At 40.4% G+C, this 14,929-nt stretch overlaps 1 protein-coding gene across 1 annotated transcript; it reads right to left on the bottom strand.

Moving 5' to 3' along the window:
• Positions 1–793: 793 nt before the first annotated feature.
• LOC309710363 (AN1-type zinc finger protein 5-like) lies at positions 794–13,486 on the bottom strand. The gene is made up of 6 exons (XM_082539749.1): positions 13,241–13,486; positions 7,587–7,773; positions 7,340–7,484; positions 5,060–5,163; positions 4,535–4,663; positions 794–1,936 (listed from the first exon to the last, which is right to left on the bottom strand). The coding sequence occupies exons 2-6, from the start codon at positions 7,741–7,743 to the stop codon at positions 1,788–1,790; spliced, it is 684 nt and encodes a 227-aa protein (XP_082395875.1). The 5' UTR covers positions 7,744–7,773; positions 13,241–13,486; the 3' UTR covers positions 794–1,787.
• Between the last annotated feature and the right edge of the window lie 1,443 nt (positions 13,487–14,929).

The raw sequence follows: 14,929 nt of genomic DNA, 5'->3' as shown, positions 1-14,929 counted from the left end.
CAGTCACTGTAGTCTTAAAGAAGTCGAGTCACCTTCTTCTCAAGCTCTCAAGATAATAAAACCGGAATTGAAAACTAAGTATCTTTTTTTTGTAATTTATGTGATGATGATGGGTGGTATCAAGTATCAGGCCCAGGTCCAGAATTAGCACAGGAAAGACTCCTATCCAACCCATGGGATGTCTTTAGAAAATGTGAAAGAACATAAAATGTACTTACTTTATGGACCATCTGGAGAAGCTAGATGTGCTACCAGGATTTTTTCCTGTAATTTGACACATTTCTTACAATTTAAGCTCCTGCACAGACATGCTGAAAGATTTTCCATTTACTACAGCAACATTTCCTCATGATGTGGAAAAATTAAGATTTACTTCTAAAACTGCATTTATATTAAGATATCTCAGGGATTAAATTTGTACTTAAACTTAGCTTCCCTTAGAGAAAGACAACCTTCAATGCTCCAGCCCACAAGATCAATCTGAGTCTGAGCCAGGAGTCTAGCATGCCTACCTTACAGTATGCAGACACAGTTATGTCAACCTCTCAGTCTCTAATATTACTCCAAAGCTTCTTGATGCAGGTCACTTTGACAAATTTGATCAGACTAATTTTTTGTACATTTCACGTTAGTTACCTAGTGATCCTTGTGTATGGACAGTCCGAATTTTTCTTATTATGCTGGCTTAACGTTAACAGGCAAGTCTTGTTTGGGGGCTTATTAACCCCAATCCAGACTTTAAGCTAAAGTATGAAAGACAAGAACAAAATGACGAGCCGTGACCTCCTTACCGTTTAGTGGTGAACATAATTTATTTACAATCGTACAATTTATTCTGTATTATTAGAAGATTAAGCACACGACAGTGTATAAATAAAGAGGTTTGTACAAACTTGCATGACTGAAAAGGGGTCAAAACCAAGATGATTAAGCAGCCTGACCAAAAATCAACTGAAATGGTAAATTATTGATAACTAACTTCACTAAATCACTACCTCATTCAACACTCCCAACACTGTCAATTCAACTCACATTAAAAACATGAACAAAACATTCAATAGTGAAGTAAGATGATTATTGAAGGAGCTAAACCCTCCCAAATGTTTTAGTGTATGACACACTAACCAGACATCCAAAGAAAAAAATATATATAAAAAAAACAAAACAGAAATCAATGTGAGAGAAAACGGTCCAACTACCTTAGGTTTCTGGGAAAGAATATGAGCCAGAGAGAAACAAAGTCCAAGAAGATAAAAACTTACCAAACTCTGGCAAGACGGGAGGGTTAAACACTGACTTCACAGAGCGACGGCTGCAAACGGAAAAGCAAGATATCCATTTTGCTACTCAAGCCAGCAGAGAGCAAGCACAGCTGAGAAGTCCCAGAGTCCAAGGCCATCACAGCCCCATTCCACGCGAAGTTCAAGCGATTTCAGGAGGATCACAAAAACCGGCAAGGTAGGTTTTTTTTTTCCTCCCCCCTTCACTCTAAAGGGTAATCACATTTTTCTCCAACATCAGCCGGTTACTGTGACACAAAACCACCTCACTTCAATCCCAACATTTCTTTAGTTCAATAAAATCCTGTTAAAGTGTTTAACTCACACACAAATAAGAAGCTGAAAACGTGAACATCCATGCACAGGGGGCCCCAAAACACCCTGATGTGTAACAAAAGAGAAAAAAAAAAAAACCAAACAAACAAGTCCTTTGGGAGGAAAAGTTGGGCTAGAGTCCATTGTCTGAAAGGCGATCACTTCCAGGCTTCAAAGTCAAACTCCCAGTTTTCATATTCTCTGGATCTTTTCAGCAACTACAACGGGGTTCTCCTTACGGATCTTTGCGGCAGCTTCAGCTTTATAGTCGTATGGACAGTTGTGCTTATCGGAGTAACGGTGAATTCCGCAAAACAGATTTCCACAGCGACAGTCAAAACCTGAAACAGCAGAAAAGGAAAGGAAAAGGTCTTAGAGGATGAGGCAGGGGGGTAAAAAATGATACCAGAACACACCACTGTCTTTCACAGTTTTTTGATTTTACACTTTTTTTTTTTTTTCTTCACTAAACCCGGACTTTTCCAAACAAAACACAAATCTTAAAGTCAACCTGTTCTGCTCAGTTCCATCTCCATGTTTTTATTCTTGGACTCAACTTAAGTTGTTTTACGTGGCTTGCGGTTCAAAAATAATCCTGATTAGTTAAGCCTGAGATGCTTGATTTGGATTTTCTTTGTTGCAGCCTCCTATTTCTTCATTGTCTTCATCAACTGGTGTCTTGGTACATCTGGTGACCAAGTTCCCTCTAAGCTGCGCGTGTGCGCACAAAAAAAATAAGAATAAAATCCAACCTGAATTGAAATTAAAATAAATGTGTAACAATTCATTCTGTGCCGTTTTGCAGTGTGAGTCAGTGACAGGTGACTGGCTGCTCCAGCCAATAATGTGATTCACATTCGTATATACGCAGCTAAATAAAGTCGTTGACAGGTTATGACAGCGTCCTTATGTGCCGCCACCAGTGTTTTAGCTAGGAAAGCGGTGTGGCCAATGTGGAGTGAATACACGCTAATGACAACGTGTGCAACCACTGGAGATGTGAGCAGGACAGACGGAAAAATTGACGGAAAAAGTGTGGACTTCAAACTAGGGCTGTGCGATATGACCAAAATCTCATATCCCGATATAAGACATCTATCATCCCGATAATGATATAAATCACAAAAATTTAACATTTTCTGTAAATTCTGTGAATCTCGGGCAGCTCGACTTGCGTGAAGTGTTTTCAGCTGGGCGTGGTATGCCTGGAGTCCAGTGTTTTAACCGATGCATGAAACGATTTTAGACATAAGTTGTAAAGGCCGCAGTTTTCTTTGTGAGTATTTATTACACAGTGTGTAAGCGATCACTTTCTAACACAACACCTGGAGCTAAGTGGGCAAAACAATCGCATGAGTGCTGCTGTTTGACTGAGGAAAAATAAAGTAGTCGTGGTAAACCAATCACATGACCACTTCAAGATGACAAAGCAACAAGGTGATATAGTTTTTAAATTGTGTTGATAGGCCACGTAAAACCAGAGTCAAGATAAATATATACGCGGGTTTTTTCCTCAATAGTTTTGTAACGTTTACCGTCAGGACAGCGCTAGCAAGAACTCTCTGCTTATGACGAAGAAAATACAAAAAACCCCCAAAAAAAACCCTGCCCTTTCGTGTTGGTGGAAAAATGCACCATATTGACCATTCAAAAAAAATGATATGGCAACATGACGTTTGGTTGTTTAGGACGAGGGGGGAAGACTGCGCACCCGCCAGAGAGAGAGAACGAGAGAGAGAGAGCACGCGAGCAACTTTTGAGATGTGAGAGATTTGTGACGTTTTGTGTGTGTAGTGTTGTGGATAGTTTTGTGTTGTGTGTCAGAACAATGAGGCGACTGCTGTCTCCAGGTAACAAACAGGAGTGATACACCTGCTGCTGTCAGACCTGCAGGTATCAGGCTGTGATGTTCTCCTTTATAGTGGACAGAAATTATTTTTTTGGAGTGGCACAAATAATTTCTGGCATCTTATTGATGCAGAACAGCTGATCGTTATACAAATAGTTTGAAATGGTTATTAAAAAAGGTAAAAGTTAAATGGCTGCAAACAACTTTGTTGCAAAACTTGTCCATATGATTTTAAAATTGACAATTTATATTTGCATTTAAAGTTATGAAGTATGATTCAGTAAACATGTTTGTGGTTGTTACAGTAGAAAACAACTTTTTCTACTCTGATTTTTTGTTTTTAGATCAATTGTGTTAATACAGTATGTCAAAATGAAAACATGAAAAGAATGATACTAAACACGGTAAAGTAAATAGTTTTTAAAGGTGAAATGTAGAGGAAAAATCTAAAGTAGTGAAAAATAGCCAATTATACCCTGGACCCCAGAGGGTTAAAAAAAATAAAAAATAAAAATATTAAAAACAGTAACTAATAGTTACTTTTGAAGTAATTAATTACTTTTAGAATCTTGTAACTCAGTTACTAACTCAGTAACTAGTAACTATAATTAATTACTTTTTCAAAGTAACTTACCCAACACTGTAAACGAGTGACCACTGTATACAAATACTGAGAAATATACAATTTGAAACCTCTCTCTTTTGCTCTGAGGCGCAGAGGAAAATATATCGACAAGACGATGAACATCATCTACAGATATGTTCGGTAAATGCCCAAGACATCTTGAGAAATGCAAATCGCCACTTGATTAATCCATTTGGTTGACTTGTTTTGGAAAACCGACAGTAAACAAGGAGCAAATATCACACCGGAAACAAAGTGCTATACAGGAGTTTCTCCACCGGAAGTAGAATATGCTAAGGTGCACATAGTCTATGCTGGTGTGACCACAGTGCACATGTCTGCCGTTGCTCACAATGGTCCAAGGGTCCGCGCAGGGAGTTTGTGTTTGCTCAGACATATGAGAAATTAGAGGGAAAATTGCTAGTGACTTTAAAAATCCATCCATCTCTTTGTGAGACATCTTACCTGTAAGGCCAACCTTTTTACGACACATGAAGCACCGATTCTTCTTGGGTTTGGGGGGCTCGGGGGATTTGGAGTCTTCACTGCCAGCAGTGGAGGGATGCGAGGCTGAGACGGCTGGCTGACTCACAACTGGAAAAAGAAGGAAAAAAGACTAGACTTAAACTAGAGCTAGGCCTTCGTATAAAGGTTTGTAAACTGGGTGGTGAAAACACAAATATTCACCATTTCTTTCATTTCTACCTTAAATAACCTCATACTAATGACACGTTTCTCATTTCATGGTAAAAATAAGGGCAAAAGCAGAACATAAATCTGTTAGTCACACTTTTCCACCCTCAGGACTGAACACTCAGTAAAGTGGTTGTCTGTCTATGTGTTAGCCCTTTGACAGGGTGGCGACCTCTTCAGGGTCCCTCTGCCTCTCGCCTTATGACAGCTGGGATAGACTCTAGGCTCCAGGCTCCAGCCAGCCCCGATTCAAGAGAATGGATGGACGGAGAAAACAGATCCATTTTTAGTGCCCACCTGGCTCTATGAGCTCCACTTTACTGCCTGACACTCCTTTCTCTTCAGAGGAGAGACTCATCTCAGTCATCTGTTGTGTTACAGAAATGGCAGGTGAAATCCCACTGCAAAGGATAAAAAAAGGAAAATAAATAAATAAACAGATTTAAAGTGGACCTATTGTGCTCTTACTTTCTGTCATGTTTATACTGGTGCTCATGCTATGTACGAGTAATCCCTGTACTAAACGCAGAAGTTTTTTTCTTCTCTTGAATCTCTATGACGTCACTTTAAATGGATATCCCCAGATATGATTTTTTTCAGGCAGAGAAATAGCCAATCACAGAGAAGTCTACTTAAAAGGAGAGGATCTAAAACTGCTCGTTTCAGACAGTGGGTGTATTTGTGAATTCGAATTGTGAATCATGCTAAGCTGCTCTACAGTAATCAAAAAATACATACCGTATTTCCCGGACTACAAAGCGCACCTAAATATTAGCCGCACAAGCTAAAATCAGGGGAAAATCCTGTTTTGTACATACATTAGCCGAACCTGACTAAAAGCCGCAGGTGTTTCAATGTTGACTTATCATATGTAAGAGAATATGCACAAAGGGAATTGTCAGGAAAGAGATGGCTGTTTGGAGACATCACTTTTATTAATATTTTGAAAAACAAGTTATGGGTACATATTTGCACATGTAGTACATAACAGTAGCCTACAGCACACCAGAAAAATAGATTCGGACTACCTTTTAGGCTCAGGTGCAGTGACACAGCTTTAACAAGAAGAAAAGTCAGTCATTCACCACCATCTTTCTCATCTTCCTGCGCACTAAAACCACCAAAGTCCTCTTCTCCAGTGTCGGATACAAACAGGCTCAGGATGGCTTCGTCATCCACTCTTCTTCTCTCCTTCGTTGTCACTTTCAAAACCAAAGAAATCCTCGTTGTCAGTGTCAGAGTCGAACACCCTCAGAAGGGCCGTGGCGGTGTCCTCCTCTCCATCATGCAGCAGTCCAGCCCTTCAAAATCCGTTGGTGATCGTGGATGTTTTCACACTTTTCCACGCTGTCAGAATCCACCGGTGGAGTTGGGCATAACTTGCTTTTTGGGCATAACTTGCAAGTTTATCGCCGCTCATCATCCACGCCTCCCGCTGAATGCGTAGCGCTACTTTGAAGTTTGTTTTTCGCGCTACTTCGTACGGCACTACGTTGCCTGGCGGACGGACATGTGACTAACATACCACTCTTGAACCCCGATCCTTCCGCCAGGCAACGTAGTGCCGTACAACAGCGGAACACACAAAACAAATCGTCTTACGATATGACAAAAATCACGGACAATCCATAGAAAAGCCGCACCTGACTAAAAGCCACAGGGTTCAAAGCTTGTGCAAAAAGTAGCGGCTTATAGCCCGACATTTACGGTATATGGAAATAAGCAGAACAGGTCCGCTTTAATATTCCCATGTTCCATATATCAAACGTAGCATCTCAAACACACAACACGTTTGAGATGCTACAAAAGGATCCATGGTTTTAGGGACAAAGTTTCTGCAGGTTTCCACAACTTAAATTTCCAAAGACCATTTTAAAAGCATTGTAAGTGGAATTTAAGCTGCAAATACAAGCAGCTGAAACAAGTTGCTGGGTTCAGTCTAAGAAACAGAAAATCGAAGCAAATTGGAGCAGAGCTGCTGCTTCTACGCGATTTCCTTTGGAGGTTTTCAGGGCATGCCCAAGCAGAAGACACTGAGGCAGACCCTCAACCCTCTGAGATGATTATACTTCTCATCTCAGAATCCCCCAGGAGAAATGGGGCTAAGGAGAACGACAACTAAATGGTAAATGGCCTGTATTTGTATAGCGCTTTTCTAGTCCTTAAGGATCCCAAAGCGCTTTACACAACCTGTCATCCACCCATTCACGCACTGGTGATGTCTTGCTCAAGGACACAACGACCGAGACTGTCGTTGTGTCCGGGGCTTGAACTGGCAACCTTCCGATTACAAGGCGAACTCTTGAGCCACGATCGCCCCAACGGAGAATACCCTGCTTAGCTTACTGCCATTCCAAGGTTAGATAAGCAGAAGACCATGAATGGATGAAACTACACACAGTCCTGAATGGTCACAAAATTATTGTACAGCTGTAAGAGACTACTGATTCGCCTGAAGGAAATCCCAGTTTTTACCTCTACATAAACCAAATCTTGATGGTTGCTGATGTTTTACATTCCTGCCATAGATGCCACTTCCTGTCACTGTTTGACAGGCACCCTGCTGGGTCCACTCACCTGAGTGCCTCTGTGGCAGCAGCAGCATCAGAGGCAGCGGCGGCCTCAGCTGCCACCTCTGCAGCAGCAACTGCAGCAGCCGCAGCATTATTCAGGGTGGCCTCTAACCTCTGGATTGCAGAAGCCTCAGCTGTGGAGCTGCTGCCTGAGGAGAAATAAATCACAGCATGCCACAGTGAGACACAGGGGATGAAGGCAGAGCAGCTGCACACAGACGAGGAGAAGAAAATAAAACCTGAGGTCTTACCCACTCCACTCAAAGAACCAACTCCTCCATTATTCTGTCGTGACAGGTGCTCCTTGTGGCACACGGAGCACATGCCGTTAGTCCTGGGGTTGCCATAAAAACCACAGCCAGTGGCACAGAGGATAGGAACTGGGCTTTGATTGGTCTCCTGGGCCATAGCGGTATTTCTGCCACCTGATGAGCTGACCTGGAGACAGACATACAAAAAATAAAAGGCATCGTTACCGCAGCAGAGTCACATAGCACAAAGACACTACTGAAGAGGAAAGAAATGACCATGTCCTGAACCTAAAGCAGTTATATTCACATCTGTACCTGATGTGTAGCCTTTTCATTAAATCACTGACTCAGTTGGAAGCTGTTCCAAATCAGCTGTCACGAAACCCATTATCACCATCAGCCTCACATGTTTACATCTCATTATGTGTAATAAACGCAATTATTCGTTATTCTTTTGGGGACATAAATTTTAAAGAGCAGCTAATCACTGAAAACCTCTCTCCAGCCAATAATTGAGGTTGTTGCTTTACTTTGTGCGAGTTTCACTTCAGTTTAGTATTCTCCCTGAAAAGTTAGCTAGTCGTGTGATTTATAAGGCTGCATAATATCTGGATGTTTGCTCACTGGACCCTCTGATATTTGCATTATTTTAATGTGAAATAAATTCTTAGCTTGTCCAGCTGATGTTTTACTTTATTAAGACACTTATTACATGGTGTTCTATTGTCATTTATTTTGGATTTTTATTTATTAGGTTCCTTCATCTTATTTTTTCTACTCATCCAAGTTAGTAACTAATTTGTGTATTTGACATTTTGAAATAAATTTTGAGTCATTTTACTTTTTAGCTATTCTGTTATAGGTCATGTGTGCTGCAACAGGAATTTCAACTTACCTATATATAGAATCTGAAAAATAAAAACTACAAAACAAAATGTGTGAAACTAAATATTAGTTTGTTCCAAAGTGGGTTCAAACAGGAAAGGGAGCAGCAGCAGTGTTCACAAGGAAGGAAGCTCAAACGAACATCAATCAAAAAAATAAAATAAAAGTACAAACTGTGACTGCAGTGGAATTTTTATTGTTTTTAATCCCCTATTTTCACGTCACTGCAAAAGAAGAGGTCTTTCTCTATTGTGACTTTACTCCACTTAAAAAGGGCTTAGACAAATGACTAAAGACCACCACAAACATAAAAAAAGAAAAAGACAAGCCCACATTTTTTGACGCTTCCCCAGTGACAGTACACAACTACAACATGTAGATTTTTCCCTAAGCACCTACGCATCATTACCTCTGGCACTTCAGCCACTTTTCATACCCAAAAATAAAAATGAATAAAAACCCATGGGAGATATCCTACTGCTTCACAAGGACAGCTTTCTCTGTCTTTGCTATGTTTAAGTGTGAGCGAGAAGCAAGGCTTCAGAGTGGCAGTGAGAAGGACTACTGAGACCTTCTGTTGCTTTTAGTTTTCCTCTGACTGACCATTGTAGCTTAAATCACAGTATAACCATTAACTAATATGGACGGTGATTATTAACTTTAGATTACATCAAACCCCAAAGACAATGTATAATGACAAATAGTGATATAAACCCCAACTATGAATATTTTTTGTACTAAAACCCCTTGACATACTAGTGAAATTTACTCATGAAATCTTCACTCAGATTTTAATCTAATAAAATAATGCCCATTAAAACTTGACTTACTTCCCTTTCACTGGAGCTTCAGGGGACACCTCACTATTTTCTAATAATAAAATTGCTGAGGTGTAATCACATGACCTGAGCCTCAAGTGCCATGAACCAGATAACAGTGTTGAGGCACACTGTCAACAGCCTTGGTTAGAAATGTTATTTATTTAGTGTGTAAACCAAACAGCATTCTTGACCTTTGCTTGAAAAGAGTGCAGAAGGACAAAAAAACAATAAAAACAAAAAAAAAAAACATCTTTAATCAGTGCTCAGACTACACAATGATTTCTGTTTCAATGGTCGCTCCGTCAGAAAATCACGTCTTCCTGACAAATGAATCATGTCTGTGGCAATAAATGGTATTTGTGTGTGCCCACACAAACCTGTAGTTGAAAAAATTTATGCAGGACACCAATGTCTTCTACAGATGGTTGAGGTCCAATTACAGTAATCACCCTGAAAGTATGAAAATCCTTCAACAGTACAAACTGAGCCCAATCTAATGGGCAAGGTTAAACTGCCCATGCAGGTACTGTAAGAATTTGCCAAAAGTTGCCAACATCAGCATTGCTGGCATCAGCAGCATTGCATCCTTACAGGTTAAATGTGCAGCTATGATTGATGGTCATTATCAAAGTTTTCTTGACCAACTGGCTCGTGACAAAGCATTTCCAAATTATTCAGTAAAATGAATCAATTTAAAATAAAAATATAAGCATAACTAAATCAGAAACCTTAAACAATTCAATGACATGAAGCCAAATGAAACCCAAGTGAATTAAAAAAAAAAAAAAACACTAAATAAAACAAAAAAAGAGAACACGCAATAAAAATGATTAGATAACTTCTTCTTACCCAAAACTGAAAGCAGCTTGCTTCAAAATTACCGTAATTGTCGGGCTATAAGCCGCTACTTTTTGCACAAGCTTTGAACCCTGCGGCTTTTAGTCAGGTGCGGGTTTTCTATGGATTGTCCATGATTTTTGTCATATCGTAAGACGATTTGTTTTGTTTGTTCCGCTGTTGTACGGCACTACGTTGTCTGGCGGAAGGGCATGTGATCAGACACACAGTATCGGGGTTCAAGAGTGGTATGTTGGTCACGTGTCCATCCGCCAGGCAACATAGTGCTGTACAAGAAAAAACAAACTTCAAATTAACGCTACGCGTTCAGCGGGAGTCGTGGATGACGAGCGGCGATAAACTTGCGAAAAGCAAGTTATGCTCAACTCCACCGGTGGAACCTGACAGCGTGGAAAAGTGTGAAAACATCCATGATTACCAACGGATTTCAAAGGGCTGGACTGCTGCATTATGGAGAGGAGGACACCGCCACGGCCCTTCAGAGGGTGTTCGACTCTGACACTGACAACGAGGATTTCTTTGGTTTTGAAAGTGACAACGAATGAAAGAAGCGGAGAGTGGATGACGAAGCCACCCTGAGCCTGTTCGTTTCCGACACTGGAGGAGAGGACTTTGGTGGTTTTAGTGCGCAGGAAGAAGAGAAAGATGGTGGTGAATGACTTGACTTTTCTTCTTGTTAAAGCCGTGTCACTGCACCTGAGCCTAAAAGGTAGTCTGAATCTATTTTTCTGGTGTGCTGTAGGTTATTGTTATGTACTACATTTGTTACTCATTTATGAAGCACAGTACATGTTTCGTACTTGTAATTACCGCTACTTGTACATATACCTAAAAAGTTATGCAAATATGTACCCATAACTTGTTTTTCAAAATATTAATAAAAGTGATGTCTCCAAACAGCCATCTCTTTCCTGACAATTCCCTTTGTGCATATTCTCTTACATATGATAAGTCAACATTGAAACACCTGCGGCTTTTGGTCAGGTGCGACTAATGTATGTACAAAACAGGATTTTCCACTGATTTTAGCTTGTGCGGCTAATATTCACGTGCGCTTTGTAGTCCGGGAAATACGGTAATCAGAAGAGATCTCAGTTAAAAATTGATGAAAGGGCAGGCAAAAGAAAGTGCCAAGTAAAACACAATGAAATGCTAAATCAAATAAAAATGCTTTATAAGATGCTGAAAAATACTTTTAAATAATAAAGCTCACATAAGTTTAAATGAAAGTAACTATGGGTTTACTAAACTAAAGTCAAATATAAAGCTACATCTTAAACTCTAGATACCACATTATTAAATAATACTTTTTAAGGAAATAGCCAAATAAAAGAATGAAATGCTAAACTACAGAGAATTCAAGTAAAAAAAAATCTAAATTCACAAAATACTAAAATGCTCATTAAAAAAAAATAATAAAAAAAATGCAGACTGTATAATAACAATGCAAACTCTCTTCCTCAAAGCTGAGAACAGCTTCCTGCCAGGCAAGTTTAGTCTAGTAAACAGCTGCAGCAGCCTTGTGATGACAATGATTTTTATAGGAAGTTGTGAAGATCTTGCTTCAGGGAAAATCAACTGTCTACAGTTACAGTTTATACACAGTGGAAGCAAAAGGGGAAGAATTCTCATCACTAAGTTCATATCCTGGTGAGTTACACTAGTCTTTCTCCTCTTCCCCAAAACTGTGGATAGTTAGAGACCACTGCAATGTGCAGCTTCACGTGTGTTCATTGCAGTGTGACTACAGACTGCGGAGCTCCGCTTCCAGCCAGGCTCACATGGACATGTGCATGAGGGCTTTCCACTGTCACAGGAGTGCAATGTGACACACACACACACACACACACACACACACACACACACACACACACACACACACACGAGTTACCTCAATACACCAAGGCTGTGAACACATCTATTTATAGACAACCTCAGGAGTGCTGCAACCAGAGCTGGAACCCTGGCTAAAATTTGTATCCACGTCAGAGACAAGGTTTCTCCTTAAACATAAGAACAGCCCACACACACTTTGCTGGAACATGCAGGTGGAGGAATTTAAACAAAGGGGTGACCATAAAAATTCATAACAACACCTGTGGATAACACAAAGAGCAGCTGGAGCACGTTTATCACCCAGACAAAAGGCGAGTCACTCCTCAGCCATACTTCTGCCTTAATCCCAGAGCTAAACACGCATTTATATATCCCCAAAGGGCTCAGTCAAGTGAGGAAATATCCTTCATCTTCAACTACTTCACAGCACACAAACAGGGCCACACAACCGTTTTACTTCTACAAATCCACTGAGTCATGCTAGCAAGCTAATGCACGCTGTTTGCGTTTTAACCCCCCTTTTAAAACCAAACATTTAACAAATAATTATTCCTCATGGTGTTTGGTAACACTGTGGGTATTTTTTTCAAGGTAAAGCTGTGATTTAAAGGGTTACATAGAAATACTAGACAGCATGCTCCTTGCTAAGTATGACTCTTCTGATCTCCCCGTTAGCATGCTAAAGGCAACCTGCAGCTAGCAAGCTTAGCGTGACTAGTTTGCTTTGTTCGCTCTTTTGTTGTTTGTTTAGAGTCACCACAAATTTTATAAACAGAAGTCTCTACGATTCTTAAATAAGAGAAACAAGGGGACAAAATACACACTAAAAATAAGTGTTAAAACATCACTGCTAATTAGACACAACCTAGGGAAATTCAGATGCTACTGCGAGCTGCGGATAGATTTAAGTTGAAAAAAGGAGATTTTTAGAAAGGAGAAAGACCGGTTTTTAAATAGCTGTAAGGTTAATGCCAGGTTTAGCAGCTATATAGCCTCTTAAACCTATTTAACGTGTAGTCTTACCCTTGGAAAACTTTTTAAGGACACGTGTTAAGCAGTCAGACAGTCACTCTTTAATCCTCACTAATTAAGTAAGCCAATTTTACACCAACGTCGACGTTACTCGTTTCGGAAAATGTGCTTTTTAAACTGGTTGTAGCTACAATTAGTCCTAGACTGAGACACTTCCCGAAACAACTACTAAGTAACTAACTAACCAGCAGACTGCGGTTTAACTACTCGGTGTTATCTTACCTTTTCGTGCCAGAGAAACGCTGTTTTGTCGGCTAACAGAAACACCTGGATTTCTCTTGGAGCTGACTAACTAGGGCCGTCTAGGTTTAATCGTCGCGTGTGCCCGTTTCTTTTCGGTCCTCTCTCCGTCTGGGAGTGATGTTAGCTGCTCCCGCTGACGTCCTCAGTGTAGGAGAGGTAGTGGCATCTGTTTAGTTTTACGTGTTACGTTTGCGTCCTCTCTGCCTTCCGGTACACGTCATGAAAATTGTGATCCTCTGATTGGAGGGCATGGTTGTTGGCGAAGAGCCACTAAAGATTTCAGGACAGCAGTCCTGGTTTCTACAAACATACCTTTACCCCACATAAACAAACATCTATGTAGAAAAACAGATTTCAAAACATCAACACGGCACTAAAAGTAATGAGATCAGACAAAAACAAAACAGTACAAAACTTGGCACATCTACATTGAGTTCCACAGGTGATGCTGTAGTGTTTCCAAGGGAGAAGACTGGTCTTGACCAACATTAAAAAGACCACTTTGGACTCTTACTAACACACATACAGACAGATCCGGTACACTGATGACACCCTCACACACCGAGGAACATGTAGCAGTTTTTGTCAGAAGTTTAAATACACAAATTATGAACATGAATGTCAAGGTAATTTTATGCTTTTAATGACTTATTTGAACTTTTTTAATTTTACAATGTAACTCTTTTTGTTTAAAAATTAATAACTGGGTTCACAAGTTTGAATTTATTTTATATTTAAATTCACGCAAGATCACCACACTACACTAGCAAGGGAGGGCCTTACTAACAGCAGAGATCAACAACCCAGCAATGAACCTTAGCCACCACCTTAAGTGCTGGCCTGCTGATGAAATCCTTTGGAACAGGTTGCTGCTTGCTGCTTGCTGCACGTTCATTCAACCAGAGGCGGTAACCACTGTCCCTCCCATGAACACAGACGCAACCTACCATAACATTCATGACCATAATGAGCGCATGTGGACTTCTGACCACAGCTGCATGTAAGAATGTTGTTCATTGGCAACAGCTCAGAATTCAACACTAATTGCAGTAATCTCTGGGAAGTCACTTTCTTTTTCTGTGAGTGCTGAAATTCCAGTCAAACACTCAGGAAAACCACACGAGCATGATAACCAATCAGGGGTGCATGCTGAGGCCTCTCCTTTACACCGTCTTCACATATGACGGTGTGGTCTCCTTATAAAGTTTGCATATGACACTACAATCATTGGGTTGTTTGCTAATGGAGAGGCGGTGACATAGAAGTGTCAGGGCTGGCGGTGTAGTGTCAAGAAACAATCATTCTCTAAATGTAGATAAGACCAAAGAAATGATTACACCACTGAGGCAGAGATAGGGAGTAAAAACCTTTAAATTTTTCTCTTACTTGATCTCACAACACTCGGCAGCTTCTGAAAAATTCTTAGAAGGCTGATGGAACTTTGGCATGTCACCCAGAAACGTTTACACAGTTGTAGAGCTAAGAGCGTCATCGCTGCCTCAGTTACAGTGTGGCGTGGAGGCTGCATTGTTCAGGACAGGAGGGCTCTCCAGCGTGTGACAAAAACTACACAGTACATCACTAGAGCAGCCTTCCCATCACTACCACTCTTTCTTGAGTAGAGTGCAAAGTACATATAAGGTTACTGGACTTTTGGTGAGGTCCCAT

Source organism: Aulonocara stuartgranti, assembly GCF_965226115.1.
Source record: "Aulonocara stuartgranti genome assembly, chromosome: 7".
Classification (NCBI taxonomy): domain Eukaryota; kingdom Metazoa; phylum Chordata; class Actinopteri; order Cichliformes; family Cichlidae; genus Aulonocara; species Aulonocara stuartgranti.
This window is presented reverse-complemented; position numbering and strand designations above follow the sequence as displayed.